We start from the raw sequence: 17163 nt of genomic DNA, 5'->3' as shown, positions 1-17163 counted from the left end.
ATGGAAGGCTTTCGACAGGCGCTGGCTGGTGTCTGCCTGCCAAATCAATAAACCCATATGGCCCATTTTCTTCTTTCCACCCTCTTCAGAGGAAGCGTCTCTCCTCCTTGCAGAGATCCAGACTCTGTCCATTCGCTCTGTGTATCATCAGTTCTCATGTTATCAAGACCTTGCCTACGCTCCCTTTTTGTCTTCAATAGAATTATGCCCACGAGCATACACACACATTCTCTCCAATCCAAATTCTCTCCCACAGCCACACTCCTTAAAGAGTCATCTACTCTCCTATGCGCTCTTTGCCCTCACCACTTCAGAGCCCCTACCAAGGCATCCACATTCAACCCACAGAGGTTTTCCCAAGCTTCATCTTTCTCAGCTGGCTGCATTTGCTCACTGCCTAACCTTATTCAATCTCTTTTTTTTTTTTTAATTTTTTTTTCTTTTATAGAGGCATGTTTTTATTTATTTATTTATCCATTTGTTTGTTTGTCTGTTTGTTCACACATGCACTGGGCACAGTCAGAAGTGCGGGAGGGTGAGAGAACTCACCAGAGCCAGAGCAGGGAGCAGAGCAGGCAGAAGGACCGAAGTACACTGCTGAGGGGAGCAATGGGCGGCAGGAGAGGTCTGTGCACCATGTGGGACCCTCCTCCAGTGGCCGGGGAGCAGCCGGGGATCAAACCAGCGCCGCAGAGGCCGCGGGCAGCTTCGCAACCCAGCGCTCAACTGCTGCACCACCGGGAAGGCCCTATTCAAGCTCTTTCTCGGTGGTCCCAGCCCATCACTCTGGTGGCCCCTATGCCAGCTCGTCCTCTGTCTGCCCTGCACCGTGCCCTTTCATCCTGTCCCTCTACCTGAGATACCTGCCTCCCTACCCAGGCTCCTTCCAGCTTCCTACCACACCAACCCCAGGATATGCCCAGGAAGTGGCCCTGCTATGCATGCTCAGAGGGCCGAGGGAGCACAGTCATTGAGAGCTCATTGCAGCCAACACAACGGTGAGAAGGGGAAAGACAAGCCCCTTTAAGGAGACTTCTTAGAAACGGCATCTCAGTTGAGTTTGCATTGGTCAGAACTCAGCTGTGAGACATCTGGCTCCAGAGGAGGCCTGGAGGACCAAAGCGTCCAGCTATAACTGCTCGTGTCTTTTCATGGGGTCCAGGCTTTTCGAGACCTACTTCTTTCCATCCTCGCTTACTTGGAAAGCTTCAAAAATAGCACAAACTAAACTGGTGATCCTCTCAATGTTTTGATTAAAAAACTGGGTAACTGATGTGTCTGGCACTGGGTTTACAAAGAGAAATAAGCTAAGTTCCCTGACTTCAAGGACTATAGCTTGGCATTTTAATAATACAGAAGCTGATTGCTGGTTATAGCCACACTGAAAAGGGAACACCTGACTCATTCTTAGAAGACGCCACAAGGACTTCCCCGAGGGGCAGTGCTGCAGAGCTGAATGATGAACAGAGTCTGCCTGCAGCTCAGTGGAGAAGAGTGTGTGGGTGAGAGACACCTGCTGTCAGACTGGCAGGGGGAGTTAAGGAGAGGGAAAGCATCAAAGAGGACCACTTGCTAGGTTGTCAGGATTTCTAGTATGTGTGACAGGTGAGACAGTGGGGCCACTTTATGACACAGGTGGGATGGGGGTAGTGGGTCTGAGAGCTGGTGGGGTTCATTTCAGTCCTGGTACATTTGCGGTTGTAAGTGCATCCAATAAATTGGCCTCTCTAACCAGACTGCAAATCCTAAGTGGATTTGACATCACACACAGCACCAGACCCAAAGCCAGGCACCTAACTATAAAATGCCAGTTACTTTGCTAAATGTAGACTATGTATTTTTTTTCCATAATACAATTGTATTGATTTGTATCAGCATATTGGATCAAACAGAAGCAATGCCCATCAATATCCCCGTGTCGTTCGCAAAGGCCATCCAGTATATCTATTCAACTTTGTAATACAAACCATAAAAAGTCAAGTTCAATGTATATATTCTTAGCTAGTAAGGCTGCCCAGAGGATAGGGAGACAACATCAGCGAAGACACTCTTCACAAGTGTCTGAGATGCTGACATCTCACTGTTGACACAACATTCCTTCCTTCATCAGATAACCTCATCTCACATCTCCAAACCACTGAGGTGTGCATGAGAGCAGCAGCAGCGGCAGCAGGGGATCCTTATCTAACACAGCTGAGCGCATTCCTGCTAAGCCAAGTTCTGCACACTTGATCAGAAGGGAGATGTCGGGAATGATGGGTTATGACTCAGGGGACGTGGGCTTCATCCCTGTTCTGTCACTTTTAGGAGAGACCTTGAGCAGATTATTTAGTCTCTCTGGGCTGTCTTGTCATAAGTAAAATGAAGGCGGTTCTAACCAAATCATCTTGAAAACCCCTTCCAGAGCTCAGGGTATCAGATTACAGGGGGGTGCACAGCTGTGTGGCTCACACTGGATGACTGGCCCAGTTTCCACCCTGTACCCACTTGCCAACTCCATAAGGACCTTGTGTATCTTCCCATTCTCAGCCTCCTTTGGACCCTTCAAACCTGGTCCTTTACAGTGGCAAGCACACTTAAAACATTACACTGGTAACAGAGCACCTGGCTCATTCTGAGGAGATACTACATGCACCCCTCCCCTCTACACTATTCTCAGAGAATTTACTTTTCTCTGGTGTTAGAGTAGTCTCGTAGTAAAATATGAGAGACAGTGAACTAAAATTCTATATATTAAAATACCACATGAGCGCTGAAATACCACACAAGCAATGTATAATTAATAAGGAATCACAAGAAATCATCGAAAAGTGGTTTATTCTACTAGTAAAAAAAAAAAAAAAAGTTTATCAGGCCAGAAACAACAAGTGCTGGCGAGGGTGTGGAGAAAAGGGAACCTGTTCACACTGCTGCTGGAAATGCAGACTGGTCCAGACCCTATGGAAAACAGTGTGGACATTCCTCAAAGGACTAAAATTGGATCAACCATATGACCCAGCAATTCCATTCATAGGTATCTACCCAAAGAACACAAAAACACTAAACGGAAACCTACACCCCTATGTTTATTGCAGCACTATTTACAATAGCCAAGATATGGAAACCACCTAAGTGGCCCAAAACTGATACGGTATATATACACAATGGAATACTACTGGTGCGTCATTGAAAAAAAAAGTAATAAAAAATTAATTTAAAAAGTGTTTATCACTTTTGAAACTCCATTTTAGGGCCTCCCTGGTGGCACAGGGGGTTGAGCGCCACACTGTGAGGCAATCCGCAGCCTCTGCAGCAAGAGTTCGATCCCTGGCCAGGTAGGGAGCAACCCACATGGCATGGCAGACCTCTCCTGTCTTGCCCGCTGCTCCCCACTCTGTCTCTGGTGGATCCTCTCACACACACACACCCCCGCCCCCATCTCTGGCTTGTGCCCCAGCTCTTGTATGCATAAATAAATAAATCTTAAAAAATAAATAAATAAAAGTCCATTTTAATAATCACAGCAATCCTTGTAGTCAAGATCATCTGTCAAGCAGTTTTTACAAAATGGCAGCCAAAGCTGGTCTCAATGGGTTGGAGAGAAGAGGTACATACATGCACCTGCTAAGCACCATCGAGCCAGGGGCTCTTCCCCCTGAATCCCTGTAACAAGTCACCAAGCATAACGCAGGTGCCACAAAGGCTCATTTCCCATAGAGAAGCCCAGACACTGAAGCAGTTATGTGATGAGGCTGGTTCTTAATGCAACCCAACTCCAGAGCCTGTTTCTCTTCACCTAGGCTCTCTTAGCTTTAACAGGCTGCCTCCTCTGAGGCTTATTTACACAGAGTTTCTTTGTCAAGAACACATTTATAAAGTTGTCATTCAACCAGTTCTGAAACTGGCATGATTATCAACCCTAATTCAGTGACCCAGAACTGTTTTCCTGGCATGTTTATCAATGACCACGACTGTGTTTTCCTCAGTATTGTTAGCATGTCTGATAGTCTTCTAAATGGTGTACCTGAATGCCAAGGTTTTTAAGATGACAAAATCTTTAAAGCTATAAAACCTGCAAAACACCTTTGTTTGACCTCAGAACAGGTTCAAAGCATGCTTGTGTTAGAATAATATGAGCCCCAAATTCCTCTGTATGAGGGATCCCCCAGTTAAGGAAAGAGAAAGAGGTAATTATTAAGAAGAGAACTGGTATCATGCAAGGATGGTAAGATTTATTATCCGAAAATATGAGTTTCAATCTGGCACTTAACAATAATGAAATCTAGGACACTTCTCTGCTCTTAATTCTTCTTTTGTAGAATGACGATATTAAATATCACCGACTTTACAAGATTTTTCTGATAAGGAAATGAGATGTGCAAATCATACAGGGCTGCACGATACGTACATGCAACCTGTTCACATGTCACTTAAAGACAGCATTCACAATACTGAAATTCAACTTATCTATTTATCTGCCTGTACCTCTTGAGCAACTCAAAGGCAGGAACTTAATCTCTTATTTTTATTCCCAGAGCCTTTCTCAGGTACCTGGCACAAAATCAATAAACCTTCTAGAATGAATGACTCCGACTACTAACTAGCTTTACAAAGCAAACATCTTAGAAAGGCTTACCACTCCACACTTTCTCTCCAGAACTTTCTGTTCTCATATCCATCCTCAATCAAGGTACAGGGTAAAGGGCAGAGTTATAGAGACAACAGCAGGTCTGTGTCCGTAAAAGCACGTCCCTTTCTCAAGTTTTCAAGGGTAGAAAGGTGACATATTACTCTGCGAAATTTCAGGTATCTGTGCTCCCCAACTGACAGAGCTTTTCATACATTGATAATCACTTGGAAAGTTCATAATGTTCCTAGAGTACAACATGGTCTGCAAGGTTTCTAAAAACAAAATTAGGTTTGCGTTAAGAGACTGAGAGACCAAGATATCTTAAAGATATTCTAGGTTTTATCTTTCTTACTAACTCTCCTCCTCCTTTGAGATCAACAGGAAGCCAAATCTGTCATCAGCAGCATTTTCTTATCACATTTGATTAAACAAGCCACTTTTCCTGTTTTATCCCCTCGACTGCTATGACAACATACTATAGACCAGGTGGCTTGTAAAAAACAGAAGTTCCTTACAGTTCTGGAAACTGGTAAGTGTAAGATCAAGGTGCCAGTAGTTTGGTATCGGCTGAGAACATACTTCCTGGCTCATAAGAGTCCTCCACTCACTGGCCTCAGATGGCACAGGCAGAGTGGGATCCATCTGGGGTCTCATTTGAAGGGTACTTATCCCATTCACCCTCATGACCTAATCACCTCCCAGTACCATCACGTTGGGGATAAACTTTCAATGTGTGCACCTGGGGAGGACACAAGCATTCAGTCTACAGCATTTCCCAGCCAAAGTGCTAAAATAAGAGTGACCAGGGCCTCCTTGGTGGCATGAGAGTTTAAGTCTCAGCACAATGAAGCTTCATAGTTACAGAGTTTCTGTTTGGGGTGGTGAAAAAGTTTTGGAAATAAAGTAGCAGCCTTGCACAAAATAAATATAATCAATGCTATTGAATTAGCTGTACACTTAAAAAATTATTACAATGGCTAAAGACACCACCAAATAACCATTAGAAATGATAAATAGGGCCTCCCTGGTGGCGCAAGGGGTTAAGCACTGCACTATGAAGCAATCCACAGCCTCTGCAGCATGAGTTCGATCCCCGGCTGGCCAGGGAGCAACCCACATGGCAAGGTAGACCTCTCCTGTCTTGCCCGCTGCTCCCCTCAGCAGTGTATTTCAGTCAGTCTGCCTGTTCTGCTCCCCACTCTGTCTCTGGTGGATCTCCTCACCCCCCGCCCCCCACATCTCTGGCCTGTACACCAGCTCTTGTATGCATAAATAAATCTTTTAAAAAATAATAAATAAACATAGTAATGTTGCAGGCTACAAAAATGTGCAGTAATTCTATAGGGAAACAGTAAACTAGCAGCAAAAGAAATGATGAAAACAATACCATTCGCCAGTACAGCAAAATGTACAAAATACCTAGGAATAAATTTAACCAAGGAAGTGAAGGACCTGTACACTGAAAACTATTAAACACTGTTGAAAGACACAAAGAAGTGTTTGGGACGAACCACCAAAGCCCTCAGCATCAATGAGACGGCAAGTCCTAAATGGCCACTTCGTCCCTTCCCAGCTTCAATCCCTAGTATGCTGCAGCCCTTTTAGAACTATTTTTGCTCCTAGAAGGTGGACAGTGCCTCATATCCAAACCTTCCTTCACTTTAAAGGGGGTGGGGGATTCCCCTTTTTCCCCTCAGTCATCTCCTTCAAAATCAAGCTCAGATGGGGCCTCCCCTGGTGGTGCAGCGGTTGAGCTCTGGGCTGCGAGGCTGCCCGCAGCCTCTGCAGCGCTGGTTCGATCTCTGGCCACCGGCGAGGGTCCCACATGGTGCGCAGACCTCTCCTGCCACGCCCGCTGCTCCCCTTAGCAGTGTATTTCGTTGGTCTGCCTGTTCTGCTCCCCACTCTGGCTCTGGTGAATTCTCTCACCCTCCAGCGCTTCTGACCGTACCCAGTGCTTGAATAAATAAATGTTTAAAAGAAATCATTTAAAAAAAAAATCAAGCTCAGATGCCACACTTGTCTGCGAAAACTTGCCTGACATTCATGCCTATCTCTTCAACTTAATTTATTACAATAAGTTTTTTAAGTTTGTTCTACTTGCTTGCCCAGCTCCCTGTCTGGATAATGAGATCCTCAAGAGCAGTGGGGAAAAAGCCAGAACCATCTTTGTATCTCTACCGAGCAGAGGCGCACTGGCCCAAAGAAAACATTCCATAAAGCTCTGCTGAATAGTGAACTTCTGAAAGCTTGGTAAAGAGGCTTTATGCAATCTGGAATTAATCAGAACAGAAGTGAATGCAATAATGAAGCAGGAAGGGGTGTACGTAGCATAGGGCAAGGATAAACTAGAACCTAAAAGAAACAATTTCAGGAAGCAATTTTATAGTGGGCGACATTTTCAGTGTCATGGTAAAAGGCATTTACCTCCATGCACAGACGTGACTTAGTCTGTAAGATTTCTGAAAGATCATTTTTTTTTCCCTGCCAAATTTAGTGCAGGTGTGAATCACACAGAGGCTGACTAATTACCTGCTAAAGATACTGCATGTAGATCACAAGATCGGAACAATCAATCTCAGGGACAGCAGGAAGTTAAAGAGATATACCGTGACTAAACATAACCCACTATAGCTAAACTTGCTACATTTTCTAAGGAATGATAAAAGGAGGCCTACATGTGTATTAAATGAAGAAAGCACTCACTGTCTTCTGCTTTCGTGTCAACCATGATAAAGCACACTCAGGTCAAGAAATCACAGTGAACCTAAGCTCTGTCTAAGCTAAGGAAAGCTCTGTTGGACCTAAGCTCTGTCTCCAGGAAAGAGAAAAACACTCCTCAGCATGATCCCGGGTGTCAGCCCAGAAGGCAGGTCTCCTGCTGCTGACTTCTTGAGCATCGTGGCCAAGGCAAGAACAGCTCTGGGACGGGACACTGGCTGCCTAATTAGTATTTACCAAACACCTTGCAACAGGCACTATGCAAAAGGTCTGATGCACATTAGACATCTCATTTAAACCATCTTTCCTCATGAGACTCAATCATAAGCTGGTGAGCAAAAATAAATTTTTGTCAGTATTCATTCAACAAATATTCACTTAGCCCTTAGACTCCCAATGAGGGTCTGGGAGAGTAAATCAACTTGTCTATCTAGCTCACTTCTGTACCTCAAGATGGCAGAGGAGTGTCTGGTATAGAATGGAACATGATCGCACCTCCCAAACCTCTCAACTGTGTCCACTACTCTGCAGATGCCCTATCACCAGCTTGACCTGGTCTCCTGACTGCCTGCGGCCATTCTTGCTCCCTCTAACTCGGGGTTTCTCAACTCTGGCACTACTGACATTGTTGTTCATGGGCACGGTAGGATGTTGAGCAGCACCCCTGTCTCTACCTTCCATACGCCAGTACATAATAATCGTGAATAGCACCCCACTGTTCCCAGGACAAACACCAAGTACTGGACACCTAATGGACCAAGGGCCGGGAGCAGGGCACCACCACCTGCAACATTCTCCCCTAGATCTGCACTTTCTCTTGCTGTCCACCCTCCAGCCACCTAGGCCCTCATTCCCCTTTTCAAATGCACCCCAACTTCACCACCTTCACACTGTTTCCAGGGCCCGAGCAATACTGACATTTTGGAGTGGGTGATCTTAGGGGTTGTCCTGTGTATTACTGCAAATTATAAGGCTGTTAAACAGAATCTCTGGCATCAACCCCACCCCACGCCCTAGTCGTGGTAACTTACAATGTACCCAGACATTGCCAAATGCCTCTGCAGGACAAAATGGCCTGCATTTGAGAACCCGTGGCCTAGAGCAGAACTGCCCTGTCTCAGTAATTCATACCCTTCAAAGTAGGGCTTAAACTGCATCAAGAGCCTCCCCAACCCCACTACCAGACAAGAAGGGTTCTCACAGCTGATCTCTAGCACAGCACCCTCTTCTTATTATAATTCTTACAATTGTACATAAGTAGCATTTAATGCCTGACTGCACAACCAAAGTATAAACTCCTTGTCTGCAGGACCTTGTCTGCTTTGTTCACTGCTGCATGCCCTGGGGGGCTGCCATGGGTTTGACAAAGGTTTTACTAATCCAGTGAAAGACTAAGTACCCTCCTGAGGCACAGGGATTCCCAGATGAGAAAGATAACATCTCTGTGGGTGCTCAGGATGCTGAGGACGGAAATGACAAGTAAATTCTGCCTGGGCCAGCTCAATTAAGGACACCTGCATTGAGAAGTTGTCCATGCAGAAGTTGTCCAAGCTTCTTCTGAGGCACCTAAATAACTAGATACCATGTTCCAAAGTGATGGTGGACCAAGATGCAGTTTCCTAAGGCAGTGCTCAAAAATCATCCAAATCAAGATGTAAAGGTCCAGGGAAGGGTTTGGAAAATTGCTGGGTTTCTGTGAATCCTGCTCCACCTCATGGGGAGGGGTGGAAATCTTTCTCATCAGCCCAAGTTCAGAAAAAGGGCACAGTGAGATCACCAAGGGAGCTGGTCCTGAGAAGCAGGAAGGACTGGCTGGCTACCAGGCTGAGGACATGGGAGAGGTTGCTGCTATGTGGAATCAGCCCTGCGCTCAGTTAAGGCTGACTGGGTTCAGGATACACTCCCAAACACAGCACCTTGGTCCACTGAAGACCTTCTGTGAGATGGGCCCTCCCTCTGCCTGGAAGAAGGCAGCACCCTTCTCTCCAAAGACAGAGGGGTGGGATGCCAAAAGGAACCTGAACCCTTGTGTCCCCTGTTACTACACATAGCTCACACCCTTTCTGTGCTATCACATTTCCCCCCCAGACCACCCCTCTTCATCCAACTTAGCATACAAACACTCAGGTCTAGGCAGCATGCTCAATTTCATTAACAAAATCAACAATAAATGCAACTATCAAAGACAGCATTATTAAATTAAGGGTATACACTGAATCATTAGTGAAAGGCTTATGAGGCCCCACCAGTGGAGTTGTTTAAATAGACTCCATAACAGACCCACCCAAGAATACAAGTTTCACCGATAAAGTGATTAATAATCACATGTTAAAAATGGAAACAACTGACTTCTAAAAGGCAACGGGCTAACAGCTTTAAGTCACGATGTCAATGACAAGGCCAAGGAAAGGAAATGGGTTTTGACTGCAGCCGGTGTCTATGACAACTGTTGCTCTGGCTCTTTTGAGAACTGCCTCGTGATTTTCCTCTAGAGAACCTGGCTCAGTTCAAGTGGCTCATATGAAACTGAAAGCCCCACCCTGAACCCTAGCTCTCAGGATGATCCATGTGGTTAAAGGCAGCGTGACATATTGAGAATACTCACTCCCTGCCTAGCCAGCCACCCTGGGTCTAGCTGGTGCTAGAGAGAAACTCTCTTCTTGCAATCTGCAGATGGGACACAGGGGCTGCAGGCAGCAATCTCCACTCCCATATGGGGAAAGCTTGCCTGAGAACTAAACCAGTAGAGGCAAGAAGAGGGAGAGACATGACTACCTTTTTCCTTAAGCCAGGTCTGAGCTGGGATTCTGTCACTTGCAACCACGTGTTGTTGGCTAATCCCAGCAGCAATTTTAAACCACTAAATAATTCAAGTTGGAAAAGTTCCTGCCTCCTTGTAAAAGTCTCAGCTTCCCTGAGGATGTTTCAACCTACAATTTTTTTCCCTTCCTCTGATTTTCTAAAGCAATTATGATGTACCCACCAGTCATTCAACTACTCCCTCGCATGGTTACTCAGTTCTCAAGTATACATCATGGCTTCATCTGAGCTACACAAGGACCACTGAGGATGAGCTAGATTTCTCTGATTTTCTGATAGTACTTTTTCCACTGTAGAGTCCAATCAGACCACTCATGACTGAAAGAAGAAAAATAACTGCAGATGGTCTGCCATCGGAATAGAAAATTACCCTCCCTGGAAATGAGCTTGAGAGGATATTGATTAGGATCACCCCCCCAATTCACTCATCCATCCATCCAGGATTTATTTGGCACCTACTAGGTACCAAGAACTTTTTAGATGCTAAGAATACAGCAGGGAGTAAGACAAGGCAGTTGCGCTGACAGTCAGCTAGGCTGTGGAGTTCTCCCAAACTCCCCAAAGAGACCACTTAAAAGGGCTTTGTGTGGCCACTGGCATATTCTCTGCAGCACAAATTCCATCACACTTTAGTTCATGCTTTCTCATGTGAGCATCTAGCACATGTAAATCCCCAGAACATTAAAGCTAAAAATGGGGGTGTTAGAAATCTAGCCTACGAGTTTAAACCATTATTTTCTTTTTTTTTTTTTTTTTTTTTTTTTTTTTTTTAATAGAGGCATGCTTTATTTATTTGTTGGTTTGTTTGTTTGTTTTGTTTATACATGCACTGGGTACAGTCCGAAGTGCGGGAGGGAGGGTGAGAGAATTCACCAGAGCCAGAGCGGGGAGCAGAGCAGGCAGAAGGACCGAAGTACACTGCTGAGGGGAGCAGCGGGCGGCAGGAGAGGTCTGCACGCCATGTGGGATCCTCCTCCGGTGGCCGGGGAGCAGCCGGGGATCGAACCGGCGCCGCAGAGGCCACGCGCAGCTTCGCAACCCAGCGCTCAACCGCTGCGCCACCGGGGAGGCCCTAAACCATTATTTTCAACACTGAAAGTTCTGCCCACCCCCAAAAGAAATTCACAAAAACAGGTTAAGTGGCTGCTCCTGACCAGGCAGCTGAGGGTTACACAGGTAGGGAACCACTGAGGGTTAGTTTCTGTTGGAGCTAGACCCTGGCCAGAGGCTCCCTTCCCAGCTCAAAGACCAGGTCTCTTTCATCTATCTGTTCAGAGAACACACTCAAACATATGTCTGCTTAATGACTGAATTTATCAAATACAAACACGATACTGTAGGGCCTCCCTGGTGGCACAGGGGTAAAAGTCTCAGTGCTATCAAGCTATCGCCAGCCACTGTGGCATGAGTTTGATCCCCAGCCAGGGAGCTGACCCATGTAGGGCACAGCAGACCTCTCCTGTCTTGCCCGAGGCTCCCCTCAGCAGTTTATTTCAGTAGATCTGCCTGTTCTGCTCCCCATTCTGTCTCTGATGGATCCTCTCACCCCCTGCACCTCTGGCCTATACCACAGTTCTTGTATGCATAAATAAATAAAAATAAATCTTCAAAAAAAAAAAGATACTGTTTCTTTCTTAAAATAGGGCCAGCCAGGCTGAGCATAACTTAAACTGTACCCAGTTTTTAATCTTCTCCCTCACTGAACAATAATATCTCACTAATCCAAAACAGTGACAAGAAGGCAGCCAAGCAAAAGGGAGCAGAGAGGCCAGGGGACAGTTGGATAATTGCCATCTGAACCTGATTTACTCCTGGCAATTAATATGGTAGTATTTATATGTTTCTATGTAGAAAAGGAACTGATATATTTTATATAAACACACAGGCACAACTCCCCCCCCCCACACACACACATACACACACAATCCCTCTATACACAATCCCTAAATCCAAAAAGTTCTTGACAAGCTCTTGCTGTACCTTATTTGGCAGCAACACTTGACCTAAATTGACCTGAAGCTATTCAGAGTGTTTATCTTCCTGAGTATAAATACTCATACATTTCACTGTAAAGATGCAATTAATTATAAGATAATTCAGTAGTCTTAGATAAGGGATTGTAGAATCATATACAACTAGTTTGACTAAATAATAATGGCCCTAAAATAATAAATTTTTACTTGAAAAGTGCAAGCTTTAAATTCTACACAGTATCAATTAGCAGAGAACCAATATTTAAATCAAAGCTACTAAGTTAAAAATGACCTTAAAAGCATAGTCCTTCTCATACCTTCATTTATAGATGTGGAAACTGAAGCTTCCAGAAGCCACATATCTAGTCACCTAGTTTACAAGAGATGCACTTTACCATCTGTTGTCTTCAATGCACTCCCACAGCCAATAGTCCACATCCTGAGGGGCCTCCCTTTCAGATTTAAGTCCAGTTCTACTTTACCAGAGTTCCCAAGGCAGCCTCCAGGAAACACTTGGTTCAACTTAAGGGGAAAAATAATATTTTAACACTTTGTCAGTTCTACTTTTCTTTTTCAAAATTTGATGTGTACAAATAATGCCTTATTAAAAAGTAGCAGACAGAGCCTCCCTGGTGGTGCAGGAGGTTGAGCACAGTGTTGTGGAGCCGTCTGCAGCCTCTGTGGTGCCGGTTCGATCCCCGCCAGTCACGGAGCAACCCACATGGCGTGGCGGATCTCTCCTGTCTTGCCCGCTGCTCCCCTCAGCAGCGTATTTCAGTCAGTCTGCCTGTTCTGTTCCCCATTGTCTCTGGTGGGTCTTCTCACCCTCCCACACCATCTGGCCTGTACCCTGGTTCTTGTATAAATAAATCTTTAAAAAAATTAAAAAAATAAAAAATAAAAAGTAGCAGACAATACCACTTATGTTAAGAAAGGGAAAAAAGATATTAATGAAGTCACAGTTAACAATGATAAATAAGGGCCTCCCTGGTGGCCTAGGAGTTAAGCCTCAACGCTATCACAGCTAGGGCCTGAATTCAATCCCCTGCCAGGGAGCTAACCCCCATATGGTACAGCAGACCTCTCCTGTCTTGCCTGCTGCTCCCCTCAGCAGTGTATTTCAGTAAATCCAATGTTCTGCTCCCCACTCTGTCTCTGGTGAGTCCTCTCATTCCCCACACATCTGGCCTACACCCCAGTTCTTCTACACACACACACACACACACACACAAAACCACAATGATAAAAGGATTTTACAATAGTGAAGCTATTAACTAGTTGATAATATTAACTGAATGATGGGAGTAGTCTATTTCAAAAGCTTATTTCAAGGTAAGAATTAAGGACATGAAATAGTTGATAATAATAATAATAGTAGCAGCAGCTACTACTATTTGGTGAGTCTGTTATATGCCAGGTACAGAGTGAGGTACTTGACATACAGACCTTTTTTTAAAACTCTGTGTGTATTTTTTTTAATAGCGCAACGCTGACTTACAACGCTGTATGATTTAGGGATATAGGTTCACACCTCTTCAGATGTATGTTAACACCCCACACCCACTATCCAACACATACAGATCTTTTTAATTTTCAAAATCAACCCTGCAAGGAAGGTATTCTTGCCTTCATTTTAAAAATGAGGAGCTGAGGTTCAAAGAAGCTAAGTGTCCTTTCAAAGACCATACAAGGGATGGCTTGGGCTGTTTAAGAGGCCATAGAGATATGCTTAGGGTACGCTCTGGAATCAAACATTGCCTGGGTCTGAAGCTCTGCTCAGCTAATACAGCTCTGATGGCTTAATGTGTCAAATGTCTCAGTTTTGTCACTGGTAAAATGAGTATAAGAATAGTAATCATCTCAGGGATATTATAAGTATTAAATTAGGTTAACATAGGTAAGGTAGTTCAGTAGCTGGCACGTGGGTCCTACATATTACCTATTATCATGATCATCTGTGGGGGCACCAGCATTCAAACCCAGATTTGCCTAATCCTGCAGCTCCTTTTCCACTGTGCTGTACAAGTTAACCACAGACAATCTATTAATGGTATGAAGCCAGCTCCATACCTCTGTGCCTCTGATTTCCTTCATCCGTACCGAACTTTAAGATCTGTGGCCATTTCAAAACTGAGACAATGTCTTTCTTCTGGTAAATAAATAACCAGACATAGAACATACAGAATGAAAACTTCTAATAACTGATGCCTTTTAAGTCACCTTCACACTGAGAGTAGTTAATAAACAGCTACCTTAAATTAATGAATAGGGGTCTGAAGAACTCTTCCACCAACAGTAAGGCACTTCACCATGCATGCATTCACTGTATTAAGTCGTAACACACGAAAGATAGAACAGCTGGTGGTATGTTATTAGATAAGTACTTTCTCACTCCTTGAAGACTGAATTTTTTTAGTCCCTAGAACTCCAAGTATACACTTGGAAATCTTGCCATCTAATTCGTTCACTAAACAAATATTTAGACTGCATGCTGTGGCAGTACCTGGCACCATGCTTAGGCCAGGGGTACAGTAAACAGACAGCACTCTCTTTATGAGCGTCATAATCCAGCCCGGGGACAGATATAAACCGAATGTTTCCGTGGCATTTCTAAAAACCGTTCTGTTTATTTTAATACCGGCTACAACATCCTACCAAGAAAAGGGGAGGGGGAATTAAAACAAGGAGGTAATTTTTCCCCCAGTTGCTACAGTGTATTTTTTTTTAAAGAGATGTCTTTTATTTTTTTTTAAGATTTATTTATTTATGCATACAAGAGCTGGGGTACAGGCCAGAGGTGTGGGGGATGAGCAGATTCACCAGAGACAGAGTGGGGAACAGAACAGGCAGACTGACTGAAACACACTGCTGAGGGGAGCAGTGGGCGAGACAGGAGAGGTCTGCTTTACCATGTGGGTTTCTCTCTGGCTGGTCGGGGATGGAACTCATGCTGCAGAGACTGCTGATTGCTTCATAGTGCCCTGTTTAACCCCTGGGGCTACCAGGGAGGTTCCGCTACAGTGTATTTTTAAGTGATATTCTCCAACTGGATAGAGGTAGAGGGTATTATGCTTGTGAAATAAGTCAGATGACAAAGACAAACACCTTATAATTTCACTTCCACGGTGGCACATAACACAAACATGCACTGAATAAAATGAAAACAATCTTTTAAAATATAGAAACAAAGCAGGGGTCATCAGAAGGGAAGGAAGAAGAAAGGGATAGGTAAAAGGAGTCAAATATATGGTGAAGGAGAGACTTGGATTTTTAATGGGGAACTTATTGCAGTATTCACAGATGTTAATTTATGATGCACACCTGAAACTCACATATTATAATGTAATGTTAATTCCATTTAAACAATTACACACACAATATGTCAATAATGAATTAATTTGATTTGATTAATTAATTTATTTGATCTGAAACGAAAACTCACTGAAAATGTTGAAGGTACATAACCAAAACCTGAGTGTTTTCCACCTCCCAAACCTGTTGCTTGCACCTTCTGAAGATTTTTTACCTCTAACTGAACAACTTCATTGCACATTAACTAAGAGCATATCAAGAAGGGCCTGGCTTGAGTGATCTGGAGTCCAAGATATTAGCATATCCTATGACCCAAGGGCTTGTCTTGCTCCCCAGAGGTCGGGCACTGGAGGCCAAGACAGTTACCCAGTCCTGATCACGTGGAGGGGCCCTGGTCTCAGCTGATCCCGGGATAGAGAAAAGCACTTGGAGCTCGTGTAATCTGTCAAATCAGCGTGCCCCTTCCACCAGCAGAATCTCTCTGGGGAACCTGCTGTTGTACAGTTGCCCCAACCAACACAGCAAAAGTGCAAAAAAACATCTATCTCTAGATCTACAAAATCCCCTTTCACACGTATGTACTTTCACTGTGGGGCCACTTTCACTGAAAATTCAGGTGCAAAGAAACACTCGCTCCTTGCACAAGTTTTTGAGATGCCTGAAGAAATGGGATTAAGAAGCCAATAATGTCTTTAGATTAGAAAGATGAGCAATGTGGCAGCGAGGAAGAAAGCAGTAGCAGGGCCAAGCAACGAGGCCCTGGGGGAGTTCAGGAACGCGAAAGAACCCCGACTCTGGGTCTCGGGCGGGGGTGGGGGGACTTGGGGGGAGGACAAGGCCCGGGGGAGCAAGGCAGGTGACTCGGGGACCCGGTAGAAGGCACCTGGGCAGAACGACCCCCCCACTGCTTGCTCCCCCAAACCCTGGGGAGGACGAGCCCTTTGCACCCCGCTGCTAAAACCGACCCGGGGAGGGGAGCTGAGCTCTCGGCGCCCCGGGAGCAGGCAGGCTCCGGGGCTGGCCCCCCCAAGCTGCAGGGAGATGGGGCGCGCCGGGTCTGGGGGCGCCGCGGGCTAGTGGGGTTCCGGGCGCCCGGCCGGGGCTGCGCCGCCGCTACTCACCTCTCCGAACTGGAAAGCGGAGACGATGGTGACCACGACGCCCACGAAACACACGTAGAGCCCATACCTGTGGGACAGGCAGGTATAGGTCTGTCTCTGCAGGAGCTTGAGCAGCATCACCCCGCCGCCGCGCCCCGCCCCGCCGCGCCAGCGCCGCCGCCCAACGAGCCGCCTCAGCGGCCCCGGCCCGGCCGCCGCGTCAGGTCAGAGCCGCGGCCGCCGCTCATCGCCGCCCCGGGACGGCGCCCGCTGGGCTGCGCGCCGCGCCCGCCGCTTCCGGGAGGGAGCCCGAGCCCACGCCCTCGGCGCGGCGGAGGCGGACCCGCGGCCCGCCCGGCGGCCGGCGCCGCCCCGGTCGCGCCCGGCGAGAGACAGCGGCGGCCGGGGGCCGCCAGCGCCACCTGGAGGCCGGGGGGGCGCACGGCAGGCGCGCGCCCCGCGTCTGCGCGTGCGCGGCAGGTGCCCCGGGCCGGGCCGGGGCCCGCACGCCTGCACCCCGCCCTGCCAGGGCGCCGGCCGCCCGCAGCGCCAGGTGGCATGGATGTTTTCGTGGGGGCTCCCTGGGGAAGCAAGGGGTTAAGCGCTGCACTGTGAAGCTGTCTGCAGC

General features: G+C 46.2%; 1 protein-coding gene across 1 annotated transcript in view; it reads right to left on the bottom strand.

The window, feature by feature from the left end:
- The window catches only part of GNPTAB (N-acetylglucosamine-1-phosphate transferase subunits alpha and beta), a 54283-nt gene extending 37467 nt beyond the window's left edge, over positions 1-16816 (bottom strand). The window contains exon 1 of the mRNA XM_037513778.2: positions 16557-16816. Within this exon, the coding sequence (XP_037369675.1) occupies positions 16557-16673 (117 nt within the window). The 5' untranslated portion in view covers positions 16674-16816. The remainder of the gene's footprint in view (positions 1-16556) is intronic.
- Between the last annotated feature and the right edge of the window lie 347 nt (positions 16817-17163).

This window comes from Talpa occidentalis, unplaced genomic scaffold (assembly GCF_014898055.3).
Source record: "Talpa occidentalis isolate TD23 unplaced genomic scaffold, MPIMG_talOcc4v2.1 talOcc4.16, whole genome shotgun sequence".
Classification (NCBI taxonomy): domain Eukaryota; kingdom Metazoa; phylum Chordata; class Mammalia; order Eulipotyphla; family Talpidae; genus Talpa; species Talpa occidentalis.
Note: the sequence above shows the minus strand (reverse complement) of the source record. Positions and strands in the feature narration are given on the sequence as shown.